The sequence below is a fragment of the Erpetoichthys calabaricus genome, chromosome 4, assembly GCF_900747795.2.
Source record: "Erpetoichthys calabaricus chromosome 4, fErpCal1.3, whole genome shotgun sequence".
Lineage (NCBI taxonomy): Eukaryota > Metazoa > Chordata > Cladistia > Polypteriformes > Polypteridae > Erpetoichthys > Erpetoichthys calabaricus.
Window position 1 is genome coordinate 213,103,863 of NC_041397.2, and position 16,173 is coordinate 213,120,035.

The 16,173-nt window shown below is 38.6% G+C and overlaps 1 protein-coding gene across 4 annotated transcripts in view; it reads left to right on the top strand.

Annotated features, from left to right (window-relative positions):
- cntn5 (contactin 5) overlaps positions 1-16,173 on the top strand; it is a 1,396,083-nt gene that overhangs the window by 512,715 nt on the left and 867,195 nt on the right. For all 4 annotated transcript variants that reach the window (XM_051926456.1, XM_028800281.2, XM_051926458.1 and 1 more), the window contains exon 3: positions 3,316-3,445. In XM_051926456.1, coding sequence (XP_051782416.1) covers positions 3,391-3,445 — 55 coding nt within the window. In that variant the 5' untranslated portion in view covers positions 3,316-3,390. The remainder of the gene's footprint in view (positions 1-3,315; positions 3,446-16,173) is intronic.

A 16,173-nucleotide genomic window follows, 5' to 3' on the forward strand; every position in this document is an offset into this window, starting at 1 on the left:
ATCTGGAGTACAGTGATCCCTCGCTATATTGCGCTTCGCCTTTCGCGGCTTCACTCTATCGCGGATTTTATATGTAAGCATATTTAAATACATATCGCAAATTTTTTGCTGGTTCGCGGATTTCTGCGGACAATGGGTCTTTTAATTTCTGGTACATGCTTCCTCAGTTGGTTTGCCCAGTTGATTTCATACAAGGGACGCTATTGGCAGATGGCTGAGAAGCTACCCAACTTACTTTCTCTCTCTCTCTCTTGCGCTGACTTTCTCTGATCCTGACGTAGGGGGTGTGAGCAGGGGGGCTGTTCGCACACCTAGACGATACGGACGCTCGTCTAAAAATGCTGAAAGATTATCTTCACGTTGCTACCTTCTGTGTGCAGCTGCTTCGTGAAGCGACATGCTGCACGGTGCTTCGCATACTTAAAAGCTCAAAGGGCACGTATTGATTTTTGACTTTGTTTTTCTTTGTCTCTCTTTCTCTCTCTCTCTCTCTGCTCCTGACGGAGGGGGTGTGAGCTGCCGCCTTCAACAGCTTTGTACCGGTGGTGCTTCGCATACTTAAAAGCCAAACAGCCCTATTGATTTGTTTGCTTTCCTCTCTGTTTCCTTTGAAGAGGAAGATATGTTTGCATTCTTTTAATTGTGAGACAGAACTGTCATCTCTGTCTTGTCATGGAGCACAGTTTAAACTTTTGAAAAAGAGACAAATGTTTGTTTGCAGTGTTTGAATAACGTTCCTGTCTCTCTACAACCTCCTGTGTTTCTGCGCAAATCTGTGACCCAAGCATGACAATATAAAAATAACCATATAAACATATGGTTTCTACTTCGCGGATTTTCTTATTTCGCGGGTGGCTCTGGAACGCAACCCCCGCGATGGAGGAGGGATTACTGTAATTTTTCCCTTGGCAACATCTTGCAACTGCCATCTGGGTGTCCCCTTTTACTATATTTGAAAAGAAAATTATTTCAGAGATAGGAAAGTTCTGCCAAAGGATCTACTATTACAGCCACTATAAGTAAACTACATGCAACAACCTTATTGTTACTAAAGGTTTGCCATCATTTGACCAGTCAGTCAGTCAGTCATCATCCAACCCGCTATATCCTAACACAGGGTCACGGGGGTCTGCTGGAGCCAATCCCAGCCAGCACAGGGTGCAAGGCAGGAACAAATCCTGGGCAAGGCGCCAGCCCACCGCAGGACACACACACACACCAAGCACACATTAGGGACAATTTAGGATCGCCAATCCACCTAACCTGCATGTCTTTGGACTGTGGGAGGGAACAGGAGCACACAGAGGAAACCCACGCAGACACAGGGAGAACATGCAAACACCACGCAGGGAGGACCCGGGAAGCTAACCCGGGTCTCCTTACTGCAAGGCAGCAGCGCTACCACTGCACCACCGTGCCGCCTATCATTTGACCATTAAAATCTAACTTTAAAGCTTTATAATAATTTTTTTTGACACTGCAATTTGTACTTTACACACTGCCCCAGTCACACAACAAAAATCATTATACTTTCTTTTTCTTGTCTTTGGTTACCTTCCATATGGAGTTTGCATCCTTTTCTATGTTCTGGGTTTACATCCGTACCATTTGTTATATTGTGCAGGTTAATTAGAATTTTTAAATTGTCAGCATTTGTTTGCACCCTTCAATAGCCTGACATTACATCCAGGGATTGATTCTGGCTCACCAACTTGCTACCAACAAAATTATTCCATTCGAACCTCACCGGTATACAGCATGTATTGAAAATGCATGGACAGATTGTACTTCTTAATAATTTAAGAAGTTGTATGTATTGAACTTTTCTCTTTGACCCTACCACTTTTCTGTTTTTTTTTCTACTTATACCTCAATAAAAAATAAAGTCTTTAGGTTCAGTATGATAAAGCTTATTGCTTTGTATTGCAGTTGTAATTGAAGTTGTATAACTTGCAAGTGCTCAGTATCAGTATAAATTGATATTTCCGTAATTTAAAAAAAGGTTCCTTAACTTATAAGATAATCTTATTCCAAGACTGCATGTGCACTGATTCTGCCTAATCATTCTGACTCTTAGGTTTGCAGTATTTCAGCTACAATGAGGTTTAACCTCAGTGTGTTGAACTTGTGTGCACAGAACACAGAAGTAAATGACAATAGTATAAAATATGAGAAAAATATGGGTCTTTATTTTAAACATATGTCGACTACATAGAGGGTAAGACATACACTGAGCATGATCAGTAATTGCCTTTATAATACCTGAATATTAAGGGAGCAGTTGGGGAAGCTACTTGCCTTTTCATACTACAGTGCTCTCCTATCTGTACTCTTTTCATGACCTTTTCCTTTCAGTTCATATAGCTTTAACTTAGATTGTTTTTAAAAACTCTTACTTGGATCACTTTGGACTCAGTCCCTCCATCTAATTCTGCTTCTGTCCAGTGGTTCTTATGTATAAAGCACCTCTCATCCCCATTCACACTAAAATAACAGCAACATTTTTTTATATAGAGAATTTGCACAGATAAAGTGTGGCCTAAAGTGACAAACTTTCTTTTTTTAAATTAGAATACATAGCTAGTGCAGAAGTAGCAGTCATTAAACTGTAAAATGTGTAAAGTGATCAGGTGATATTGTTAAGGGGACCCTGGAAGCCTTGAGGACAGCAGAAATCTTGTCCTCAACCTTTTAACATTTCGGCGCAGTGTCAGAACTACTACTTATGGTATTCTGATGCACAAGCCAAGTAACAAGAACCACAATTTCCAGAATTGGGCATACTCATTGAAATAGAGGTCCTGAAAACTTTTTGGATCTTTGTATGGTGGGTCCACTTCCATCTTGATACTTTCTGGGTTCATTCTTCTATGCATTATCCTTGAGTTCTTTTAAAATTCAGAAGTCCTAACTTCTTGCACATTAAAGCCAATTATTTCTTGAATACTTTGCTTTATTTTTAGTATTTTGATAATATTAATTGCTATGCATATTGGAGTGGAATTAATAATGCATTAAATACAGAGGCTGCCTATAAGGTAGGTCACAGACTAGGTCATAGAGTTCTGTTTTTTAAATCATTCCCTCAGATTTTTCCATGTTTTATTTAGCTAAAACTTAGTCAGTTTGCATAGTGTGGCTTCTCACTTTTCAAGGTGTCAGCTCTCATTTTATATTAGCACCTCTGAAGCTTTAGACTTTTTTTTTTTTTTTTTTTTTAATTGCCTCCGGACTACAAGGCAGTCTTTCAAAATGCCTATCAAATTATTGCCAGATGCTCTTACTGACTAGGACCTGTGCTGTGTGTCTCAATAGGCTCAGCTTTAATGAAGAAACATCAAATCTGCTAACAATCCGGCAAAGGGGGACGCAAGACCCTGAAGATTAAGCATGGGGTCACCATGGAAACCACTTCTTCTGCTATCTATCATCGGAGGCCTTTCAGGTAAGGGTTGCCTTTTATAGTATAAATTTAATGCATATATGTAATGATAGCAGGTTTTGCCAGCTTCAGTCTGTAAGTTGAAGAATAAAGCTGAACTACTGTACGTGCAAAACATAAAGTTTGCTTTTGATTCATCAGTACTGTAAATGCACAGCAAGCAGAAAACATTAGTAGGTAATTCAATATTACAATACTATTTGCTTGTTTATGTGGGGTAAAATACCCAACAAAATAAGATTTGTGTCTTGTGTTTTATTTAAATCTTTTATTTTTTGCAGTTTATACAACTTATCTCCAAAAAGGATTTTTTTTTGTAGCATTTAGCTTATCGTATTTACTTCTGCTGGCTGTGGTGCAGTTACATATCTACCACAAATGTATAATTGCCTGCTGTTATTGGTCAAAATGCCAGCCTAACCATTAATTACACTTAAATCTGAGACTACCTTTTCACTGTATGTAAATTAAGCAATTATGCCTCAGGAAGGTATTTAGTTAGCATTTTAATTATAATAGCAGTAACAAAATAACTGATTTCGAAGGACAGCTTTTCTAAATTATGAAGAGTTAACCACTGCATTTTAAGTGAGCAACAAAATGTTCAAGGAATTTTAGCTCACTACCTTTATTCTGAGCAATCGAAATGCAATTTTCTCATGAACTTTTTTTGCATTGGGGTTAGAACTTGCAGGTCTCATTTGTTCAGTGTTAAAATCTGAAGTTGATATAAAGTGCCTTGCTTGATTTTTTATTAACTGTTTATGGATAATAACTTGTTAGCGGTGTTAGGGAACTTGTTGTCAGATCTATTGTAGTCTGCTCTTTAGCACGATACATGGAAAAATCACAGATATGTCACGTCGTACCTGCCTCCTGCGGCTTTGTAAAAATGAAAGCACTTTAGTGTTTACCACCAAAAGAGACAGAATATGTCATCTGTAGACCAATCACTTTTTTTTTTAAATGTACAACTGCAAGGATGATGCATTGTATTGTTAAGGTCTTCTCTTTCTTCCTTCTGGTACTTACTGCACATTGAAAAGGACTGGCAGGCAAGAATAAAAACTCACATTTACTGCCTTATTTAACGTTTCAGTAACAGTGTATTGAATACTAGAGTGGCTTGATATTTTTTATAGGATCTCTTTGTGAAGTATATTATAGTTCCATTTTGCCTTCTATTTGCATTTTATGTTGGAAGAATCATCACGTCTGCCTTTTATTTTAACTGAAGGTGCATATATACTCCAAACTATTTAATCCTTGGATCTACAGAAGAAGTGGGTTTTCAGTTGAAAAGTCAGGTACAGGCTGCTTTAGCATCAATAATAGAAATATGGGAAGCCAAAGCCTATCCCAGCAGCACTGGAAACAAAGTAGCAACCCGTCCTTAATGAGATTTCTATTTCTCTCAAGGGCACATTCAAGCATACTCACTCACACAATCACTAAGACCCTTGCTCACGTGTGTCCATTTCAGAGTCTCAACTTAACATAAACAGCTCTTACAATGTCTAATGAAACCAAAGTTTCTTCAGAACACCCATGAAGACAAAGAGAGAATTTACAAAGTTTTTTGGAATAGAACCCAGATGACACGTGACACACAGAGGAAGAAATACTTACCACTATGTCACTGCTTTTCCCTAAATGACATTTTCATAGCCAAGAAACTTTTTTCTTTTGGAATAATTTAAAGTAAGAGGCAGTTCTTGATGATTTAGCAGTCTGCCCTGAATATTCATATATTTATTGCATGCACATACTGTATTTTGTTTGCTCATGCATTACAAAATTACAGCATTGAAAAATAATAATAATTTAAAAGACTTGTGACTAATTACTGAATTTTCCAATCCCACTTTTTCCATTATGGATGTTTGTGGAGTACAAGCTAATACCTGCAGCACTCTTTAGAAGGCAGGAACCAAACCCGGTCGTGATGCTAGTCCTTTACAGGTAATCTTCCAGATGTATCAACCTGCATACTGGTAAAATTATTCTAGCATGGATGTTGTTAGAGCATGGGAGGAATTCAAAGTTCTTGAACATAATCCATGCAAACTCCACAGAGTCAGCAATCAGACTGGTAATTAAATTCGCTGTGCCATGCTGGTCAATATTTACTTTATTAAACTTTGCAACAAGTCGTATTCCTCTGGCATGGTTTTGTAATGTGTTCTTATTGTGCATTATCTTCTGATAGCTGTTTGGATGTGACGAGAAGTATGGTATACCATAACATAAACATTTAAATATTGAATAGCAACAAATATGATAGAAAAGTGTAGCTGATATAAAAATTAGTCCTACTTATGCACCAAGCTATGTCTGATATCTTAATTGAATGTTTTTTAGCCATTGCACATTCCTTGTCATCTTTAGTGATGGGCTACATTTCCAGCAGTTCAGTGTATTTTCAGATTAAACTTTTACTGCATTGTTTATTTTACTTTACTCTTGGAAAAAGCAATTCAGTATCCCTGTGTGATAGCTAGGCTGGCTTTTTGCAGATTGATGAACTTGTTGGGTATCTCCAATGACTTGTTTTGGTTTCGTGACGGCAATAAAAAGTTTTTAGTTGATGCTGTAGTGTAAGAGCAGCGTGGTAATGTTTTGTTTTTTATTGATGTTGCCTGTGGTATTAGCTACCTTCTGTTGGAAGAAAGCCCTCTGGTTTCATCTTTAAGCACTCATCTGAACAACAGCCTTTGCTTAGCAGACAGGCACAATGCAGGTTTGTCATTATGTCTTGCCTCTAGTGGGCTTTTTAAAGCATTTGTTTTAAACTGCATGCACTGTGTGCAATTAATCAGACTAAAATTTAATTTCCATTCCTCCACAGGAGGTCACAGGGTTTTGTGGCTCTTTATTTTATTTGTGTGTTTTTGAATTAATATGAAAGGAAGTGGCTGAAAATGGGCTGTTACCATCAGAGACTCCTGGCGAGTTTAAAAATTAAACTGTCAAGATTGTACATGAGAGAGTTCTGTGCCATGAGAGAATTCTGCTAAGCAGCACACTTGCAGTACAGTCAAATTTGCAACATGTGTCAAATATGTCTTTTTTTACAGAATGTAATCAAAAAATGGAGCATTATATTGGCTGTGCTAACGTTTTCATAATAACTTCTTCTGCTGCTTAAATGTGGAACGACTGATATGTTACATAATTTCAGTATAAGTAAACTTATATTTTGTAAGAGTGAATAGGTTTGGTAATTTTAATCAGGTTTATTTTATTATTCTGTGCTACTTCATAATTATTTTCGTAATGCTGATTATGAGTAGGGGAAGACGGGGCAAGTTGTCTCAAGTTTTACTTAGTCAGCTGTGGATGGGTCAAATATAAAGTTATTGCCAAGCAAAGGCCTGCATTGATTAGGTAAATTACCATTAAACAGATACAAAATAACAAACATTATCAACAGAGATACTTAGTATGTAATAAACTAATTTAAACTGGAACACTTGAGATGTGACAACGGGGTATGTTTTCTCACAAGCAGGGGCATGTTGTCATGAATAGTTAAAGCTGTCATCAAGTAGGCCTTTAGAAAATACCAGCTACTACAGACTAACTCAGTTGCAACAGCATCATGTTCCTGTAACAAAACACAATTTTACAGTCATAGGCTGCTCACTGTTACAGGTCTAGTCCAGGCCTATGTCAGCGCCATAGTTGCACAGCAATCCATAACGAAACTTAAACTGCTTGCTGCTTCTGGCAGTTCCACCAACGCGAATGGGGGCAGGCAACTTCATGATGATATCAATGGCGTCATGCTCCCATATTTCATCCTTGTCCGGGAAGATGAAAATGAAGTCTTGTTTTGACGGAATTCGACGCATGTGACATGTGACAACATGCCCCAATAGAGGTCAGTACGTTTCAGTTTTCATCAGCACCAACAAAGTTAACATAAACAACTAGCACATTGCACAATAAATTCAGGATTCAAAGATCTTCAAATCAGTGCTTGAAAAAGTTACCTGTGTTGAAATACTCTCCGGAAACGTGAAACTATCTGATACACAAAAAGATGCTTTTTTGTTGACAAAAATACGAGTTTTAATCTGTGATGTAACTGACAATCCTACTGTTTACCCGACTGTCTGCTACTCATCACTGTATTGTTTACACACTATCCAGTGACGTCAGCACACCATAGATATAATAACTTTTGCTAGATGACCCATGAGAAAACATACCCCTGAGACAACCTGCCCTGTCTTCCCCTACCAGTTAAATTAAATCCTTATTTAGTTCCCTTAACCTGTGAAGTTTATCTCTGCCATGCATGGTATCTCGGTAGTACTTTGCTGGTTATTTTGTATATGTGTTGTGCAGTGTTAAATTTACTCTTTTTTTACTTTGATTTTGTTTTATCTATCTATCTATCTATCTATCTATCTATCTATCTATCTATCTATCTATCTATCTATCTATCTATCTATCTATCTATCTATCTATCTATCTATCTATCTATCTATCTATCTATCTATCTATCTATCTATCTATCTATCTATCTATCTATTCATTCATAGATTGCCATTTTTGAGTAGATCACTTACTTTTGCTGTAACATCTGAAGATTTTGTGATTCTGTGTGTTGTGTTATCCATTTCAAAGACCAGAAGTATTATATTTGCAATTGTGACATTGCAATAGTCAGACTTCAACACTGATTTGCATGATATTTAAATGTACTTTGAGATAATTGTTGAAAATTGTGCAGCATACTCAGTCATGCTAATAAGACTGAAGAATTGTCCTGTTTGGTTGAAATAAATAAAAGAGCTTTTGAAATAAGTCCTACTACTAAATAACATATCTAACAGTTATGCAAAAATAAATCCTTGATGATCAGATAAACTTGTGCAAGGCTTGTATTGATCTCCTGGCCAATAAATTTATCTTGTGTCATCACCTCTGTCTGCCTCTCTCAGCTTCTGTGGTGAAAAACATTTGTTTATTAAAGATTCTTAAAGTTCACCCAAGGCCTTTCCATTTTGCCACAAAAGTTGAGGAAATCAATTATTAACATTCTGAACTATATTCGAAGTTCACATACTATATGAATTCCAAGAGAAAATACAGGAAACTAGCAAACCATTATGTTTGATTTATAACCCAGCCACCAAGTAATACTGAAAGTAAACTGAATACGTTCTTCTAGCTCACTTACTATCTTACTAACTCAGCTTCCATGATGCTAATTGTGTTGTCGAAAAAGTCTAGTCATTGATAAAGAGAGTGTCAGTTCTATCAAGGAAATGTTGCATTGTTAGTTCATTTTGGTTTTTAATTTTTGATCTTGTGGGGTTATCATTTCCTTGTTTGTTTGTTTTTAATTAATCCATTTACATAGAATTAATTTGCTGTATTAAATGTATGGATATATTCTTTTGGTGTGTATCCAGTTTAAACACTGACCTATTATTTAGTTAACAATAACTACTTTTAAAACACAAATAATTAGCACCAAACAAGCATAAGTGTTACTGACAATTAACCATTGCCTGCTCTGCAGGATGTAGTATGATTTGCATTTTTTCCTACTTTTTAGAAGCAATTTGGACAAGAAAAGAGTGCTTACAAACACATTGAATTTTCAGAATAAAGGTCATTAAACAAAATGACTCAATCAAGTTCCTTGGTGTTCATATGTCTGTGGAAAATCAAAACACAAACTACACAAGTGGTGAAAATTCAGTGCTGAAGTAATGAAATCAAATATAAGATAGGAACCGTTCTCTAAGTAAGAGTCTGGTTGTAATGAACATTTATAGCTGCAGTAGCTGTCTTGGATTGAAAATTATATAACACAAATCTCCCCTACATTGTAAAAGTAAAATTCATAAGATATTTGTTATATTTGTGGTATAACTTTTTTTCCTCTTCACTTCAATGCGCATTTGAACACATTCTATTTGTTACATTAATTTACATTCATTTTTCAAGTGATGCTTTTCCTGAACTCACTTTGCCTAGTATAGGGTCATAGATAGCTACATCATATTCTGACGGAAATGGGAACAAAGCAGCAGGCAATCCTGGATGGGATGTCAGTCTTTCACAGGAAGGTCATGACCTTATGGCCCAGTGGCTAGAGGGGAACCCCCAACCCACAAAGAGATTATGGTTTTTTAGCACTTTAGGCCCTTAATAGATAGGTGCCCCTAAATAGCCAGCTAATATCACTCACCCACATGCAGTCACATTCATTTATAATTAGATTACAGTGAAGTGGGAAGTGATGGAGCACTCAAGAAAAACTCAGAGAATGTCCCAACTCCACACTGAAAGAGAGCAGTGTGGTAATCAAACTTAAATTCCTGAAGCCAAGAGAGGGGACGGGTAAACACTGAACCGTCCTGGGTATGACGTTAATCTGCATCCAGCCCTGCATGTAGGCCCTCCAACCTGCATGGAAAAACCTGGGGGTTGGTGGCAGAATTGGCGCTCCAGCCACCATAAAAAACCTCACATTGGTTCCATTCCATCTGAACTAGTGTGGTGCTGAGGTGTCACCCGTTGGATGGCTGCACTGAGGTCCTAATCTGGGATCCTGAGTTGGTTTGTCATGTGTTGGTTGCGGCAATGCGCTGTATCAGTGCATGCTCCTAACCTCTATCTCTCTCTCTTTCTCCTAAGCTTTTGACAAGCTACCAGGTGGCATCATCAGAGGAAAATGATCACACATACAGAAATCAAAGACAAGATATAGCAAATGAGGGTGTAGGGGTGCAAGGTGGGTGAATTAGGTGGGTTTCAAAGGGTATTGGTCATAAAGTCCTTTTTTTAATATTATTATTTAGATGTTCTTCCTTTTAAGCCTGCATATGCTGGGTTCATGTCCAAATGTCTGTTAATAGAGTTTTCATTTGAGAACCATGGTACTTTTAGTATTAGCCCTGAATTTTATTGGCACCGTGTCCCAGTTAAACTTGTATGTGTATATATTAGAGATTGTGTGTCCTTCTTTCGGGCAGCATTGCTATGTTCTTGTATGTGTGTTGTGAGTGTTTTAGGTGTTTGTCCCATGTAAATAGCTGGGCATGAACTGCATGGTATACTGTATACTGTATTTCATTTCTCTGATGAAGATTTCTTGCTTTTGGCATAAAAATGAACAAAATTTTGAGAGGATTTGGACTACTAGCTACAAATATTAAACCGTATTATAGACATTCGTTTCTATATATTGTGAGATTTTTGAGCTCTTTTGAGACCCTCCCCAACTGTGCTGTGCACTGAAACCTGGTTAAGACATCTGTCGAGGGTTTCTAGTCTGTCACTGAGGTAACCACAGGTTTGCGGTGCCACGAGGCAACTGCAAGTTCACAGCCTCCCCGTGTAACATGTCTGTTGCCTGATGCTTGATGCAGGGAACCTTCTAACCCGGCCACTGACCTGGCCCCGTCTCTGCTTGTTTGCTGTGTCTGTGTATATTGAAGTGGTAGCTCCAATTTGAATAAATACCCTGACTGTTCCTATTTTGATTGGAATTAAGTTGGTTTTCTTGAAGCCCTTGGACTCAGTGTCTTGTGTTAGGTGCAAGACTGTGACTCACGCGCCACAATATATGAGGGACATTCGAAAAGTTTCCACACATTTATATTTTCTTTGGAAACAGTGAAGGCGGGAGGAGTAGTAATTGGGCATTAAAAAGGTGGTACGACACTGGGAAAATTGCATCGCAAAGGAAGGTGACTATTTAAAAAAGTGATGTCATGTGTTTTTGAAAGTTTTAATAAATAGAGTTAAAAAAAAGTGCAGAAACTTTTTGAACATCCCTCGTATATATAATTTTTATAAGTGTTTTCCACAATTGAATTTTTTTTTAGTAATGTGCTTCTTTTTTCACTTAAACACAATACAAATTATATTCACATTAAACACAGAAATACTAAAGCATCTAATATTTAAAAAAGAAGGATAATTACTGGTGTTTCATAATCATGGTAGGTGCACAGTGATCATCAGTAAATGAATGTTAATTAATGTCCTTCTCCACTGAGGTGTGTGCCTTGAAGTGTTACATTCTTTAGCTACCTATATAATGTACAGCTTGTAACATACAGGTGCTGGTCATAAAATTAGAATATCATGACAAAGTTGATTTATTTCAGTAATTCCATTCAAAAAGTGAAACTTGTATATTAGATTCATTCATTACACACAGACTGATGTATTTCAAATGTTTATTTCTTTTAATGTTGATGATTATAACTGACAACTAATGAAAGTCCCAAATTCAGTATCTCGGAAAATTAGAATATTGTGAAAAGGTTCAATATTGAAGACACCTGGTGCCACACTCTAATCAGCTAATTAACTCAAAACACCTGCAAAAGCCTTTAAATAGTCTCTCAGTCTAGTTCTGTAGGCTACACAATCATGGGGAAGACTGCTGACTTGACAGTTGTCCAAAAGACGACCATTGACACCTTGCACAAGGAGGGCAAGACACAAAAGGTCATTGCTAAAGAGGCTGGCTGTGCACAGAGCTCTGTGTCCAAGCACATTAATAGAGAGGCGAAGGGAAGGACAAGATGTGGTAGAAAAAAAGTGTACAAGCAATAGGGATAACCGCACCCTAGAGAGGATTGTGAAACAAAACCCATTCAAAAATGTGGGGAGATTCACAAAGAGTGGAATGCAGCTGGAGTCAGTGCTTCAAGAACCACCACGCACAGACGTATGCAAGACATGGGTTTCAGCTGTCGCATTCCTTGTGTCAAGCCACTCTTGAACAAGAGACAGCGTCAGAAGCATCTCGCCTTTGGACTGCTGCTGAGTGGTCCAAAGTTATGTTCTCTGATGAAAGTAAATTTTGCATTTCCTTTGGAAATCAAGGTCCCAGAGTCTGGAGGAAGAGAGGAGAGGCACAGAATCCACGTTGTGTGAGGTCCAGTGTAAAGTTTCCACAGTCAGTGATGGTTTGGGGTGCCATATCATCTGCTGGTGTTGGTCCATTGTGTTTTCTGAGGTCCAAGGTCAACGCTGCCGTCTACCAGGAAGTTTTAGAGCACTTCATGCTTCTTGCTGCTGACGAACTTTATGGAGATGCAGATTTCATTTTCCAACAGGACCTGGCACCTGCACACAGTGCCAAAGCTACCAGTACCTGGTTTAAGGACCATGGTATCCCTGTTCTTGATTGGCCAGCAAACTCGCCTGACCTTAACCCCATAGATTTTCTATGGGGTATTGTGAAGAGGAAGATGTAATACGCCAGACCCAACAATTCAGAAGAGCTGAAGGCCACTATCAGAGCAACATGGGCTCTCATAACACCTGAGCAGTGCCACAGACTGATTGACTCCATGCCACGCCGCATTGCTGCAGTAATCCAGGCCAAAGGAGCCCCAACTAAATATTGAGTGCTGTACATGCTCATACTTTTCATATTCATAACTTTCAGTTGCCCAACATTTCTAAAAATCCTTTTTTTGCATTGGTCTTAATTGATATTCTAATTTTCCGAGATACTAAATTTGGGACTTTCATTAGTTGTCAGTTATAATCATCAACATTAAAAGAAATAAACATTTGAAATACATCAGTCTGTGTGTAATGAATGAATCTAATATACAAGTTTCACTTTTTGAATGGAATTACTGAAATAAATCAACTTTGTCATGATATTCTAATTTTATGACCAGCACCTGTAATGTAACATAACATTCCCCATCCCACTTAATTTAATGAACAGTTTTGTGGTTTTGGAGTCTGTTCTGGTAGCACTGGGTACAGGGCAGGAACAGTCCCCGTACAGAGAATTTGTTCGTCACAGGGCACACATCCACACCCATGCTTACACAGGGCCAATTTGGTATTGCTAGTTAACTGAATTGGAATGTGTTTGGGGATTTGGGAGGCAAATCGGATTAACCATATCTGGATGAAACTCACTCAGACAGGGAAAATGTGTAAACTCCACATAAACAATGACTGCATGCAAAATTGTAACTCAGGATGCTGGCTCCATGAGGAAGCAGCACTGTCCTCACTGCCAACCTTAGTCAGCTAACTTTTTTTTACATTCTATGAATCTATTCATGAATGAGTGACTTTTAGATGTTGTTCCTTATCATTAGGTGAAGTTAAAGGGAAAAGGAAGGTAAAGGAAAAAACTAAAGGGGCCACAATTGTATAAAAGTGACTTTTCAGAAAGAAGCTAGTGAGACCTGAGAATACTTAACAACAAGTCTGTAACAGAAATGTTGAAATTGGTGGTCTTAGCTTGTTGCTCTTCTGCTGTTCCTGCTATGAATTGATGCAGTCACCTTTAAGGCAACTGAAGAAGTAATATGAAAAACAAGATTTTAGGAGCCTGTATTATTAAGTCGGAAATCCTTCTCACCAGAATTTTATGTATAGATAGCAGTAAAATGGTGTGAATAAACATACTATAACAATTACATATACTTTTCACTGTGAAATGTGACTTTATAAGCAAAAAATGATTTATATGTTATAGTATAAGTCACAAAACATACTGGCTAGCAGTCTGATGCCAGTGTGTAAATTATAGTAATGAAGGAAATATATTTGGTTAGCTTTTAAATTTTATGTCAGTACACTAGAACAGGCATGTCAAACACGCGGCCCCTGGGCCACATGCAGCCCGCAACAGAAATCTGTGTGGCCCGCATGACAGATCCTAGTTAGCACTAAACTTGTACAAAATGATTACTATCGTTTGTGATTGAATCATTCTGCATCTTCAGTGTTACTGATTGACTTTTTTTACTTCTGCCTTCTGACAAAAGCACGTTTTCCCATGGCATTACGGTACCGGAAACGTCATCTGCTAGTAAAGCCACGAGCCTTGTCCAAAGTTAATGAGCCGCGACGTCGCAACTGAAGTGCTAGGCTGCAGCAGCCTGGCAGCAGGGGTGGCCTTAGGCATGTGCAAACTGTGCACCTGCACAGGGCCGCCATGCCAATATATATATATTGAATATAAAACAGAAAGAGAAAATAACGACACAGCTGACGGCAATGTGGCCGAAAAACATTGTGTTTCTTGTTAATTAGTACGCTGTATTTACTAATGTCGCTCAAGTCGGAGCAGTAAGCTATATGTAGTATTATAACGTTCTGCCATAATGAGAATATCATGGGCTGCCACTTGATTTTCAAGTTATGGACACGCACATATAGAAGTGTGACATGAGCACGAGGCGGCTATGCAGTGTCCGCAACGGACGTGGCCATCTGCCATGCATAAGATACCATATTGACATTGGCAGGCGAAAGGGCCACCGATTCTTTCTCTGCCCAGGACCGCCACGAGCCTAGAGCCGCCCCTGGCAGGCTACACTACTGACTGGGTTGCTGAGACTGGCCACTGGGCAGAACTGACCATCACGAGTAGTAATAGCTCGCATATTTTCACGTTTTTTTTGCTCTAGTTTTATGTAATTTTGTGCTAGTATTGTAACGAACAGTTAGTGCAGACTACAGCTGAAGATCTGAAGTGGACGCGAGAAGTTGGTGAGTTGTTTATTAACAAATTTTTGTGATTTTGAGTTTGTAAAATTAGTATAGGTCAGGGGGCTTTTTGCATATCGGCTTATTTTACAATATAAACTTTAAAGTAAACTTAGTAAAGTAAAATTTGATTTTTAGAGGATTTGTTTTCCAACTTGAATTACTGAGTAATGAATTCAGTGAGCGTTTTTGTAATTTCAGTTCACACGAACAGGACTTTGCGCTGTTTACGTCACCATACTCTTACAACATTGAGAATGCGCCTGAGAATATTCAAATGGACTTGCTTGAAGTGCAGTCAGATTCTATCCTGAAGGCAAAATACAACGAAATTGGTGTGCCAGGCTTGTATGCTTACCTGCCACCCTCGTATGTGCAGATCCGTAAGTTGGCATCGAGAGTACTGTCTACGTTTGGAAGCACTTACCTTTGTGAGCAATTGTTTTCATTAATGAAAGCTACCAAAACCCCATATCGCTCAAGACTTACCGTCGAGCAGCTTTCATCCCTCATAAAAGTTGCAGCAGCACAAGATTTCAAGCCTGATATTGACGAACTGGTTACTAATAAGAGATGCCAAGTGTTGGGACAAAAGAAATAGATCTCACACTGTAAGACTCCAATATAAGCAATGAATATAATATAAGGACCTAGCTAAGAGGCAAAGACTCTAATTGTACGCTGTTGTACGGAGATTGTATGAAAATAAATTGCTTTTCTTTAAACTTTAAGTGTTACATTTTTTAAAGTTTTCAGTATTGGAAAGAAAGCTACAGTAACTTTGTATAATAGTATTTGTTACAGTGCGGCCCGCTGACGTACATAAGGCAGTCGAAGCGGCCCACCAATGGTAGTGAGTTTGACATGCCTGCACTAGAAGATTCACAGTAAAATATCCATCCATCCATTTTCCAACCCGCTGAATCCGAACACAGGGTCACGGGGGTCTGCTGGAGCCAATCCCAGCCAACACAGGGCACAAGGCAGGAGCCAATCCCGGGCAGGGTGCCAACCCACCGCAGGACACACACAAACACACCCACACACCAAGCACACACTAGGGCCAATTTAGAATCGCCAATCCACCTAATCAGCATGTCTTTGGACTGTGGGAGGAAACCGGAGCGCCCGGAGGAAACCCACGCAGACACGGGAAGAACATGCAAACTCCACGCAGGGAGGACCCGGGAATCGAACCCAGGTCCCCAGATGTCCCAACTGTG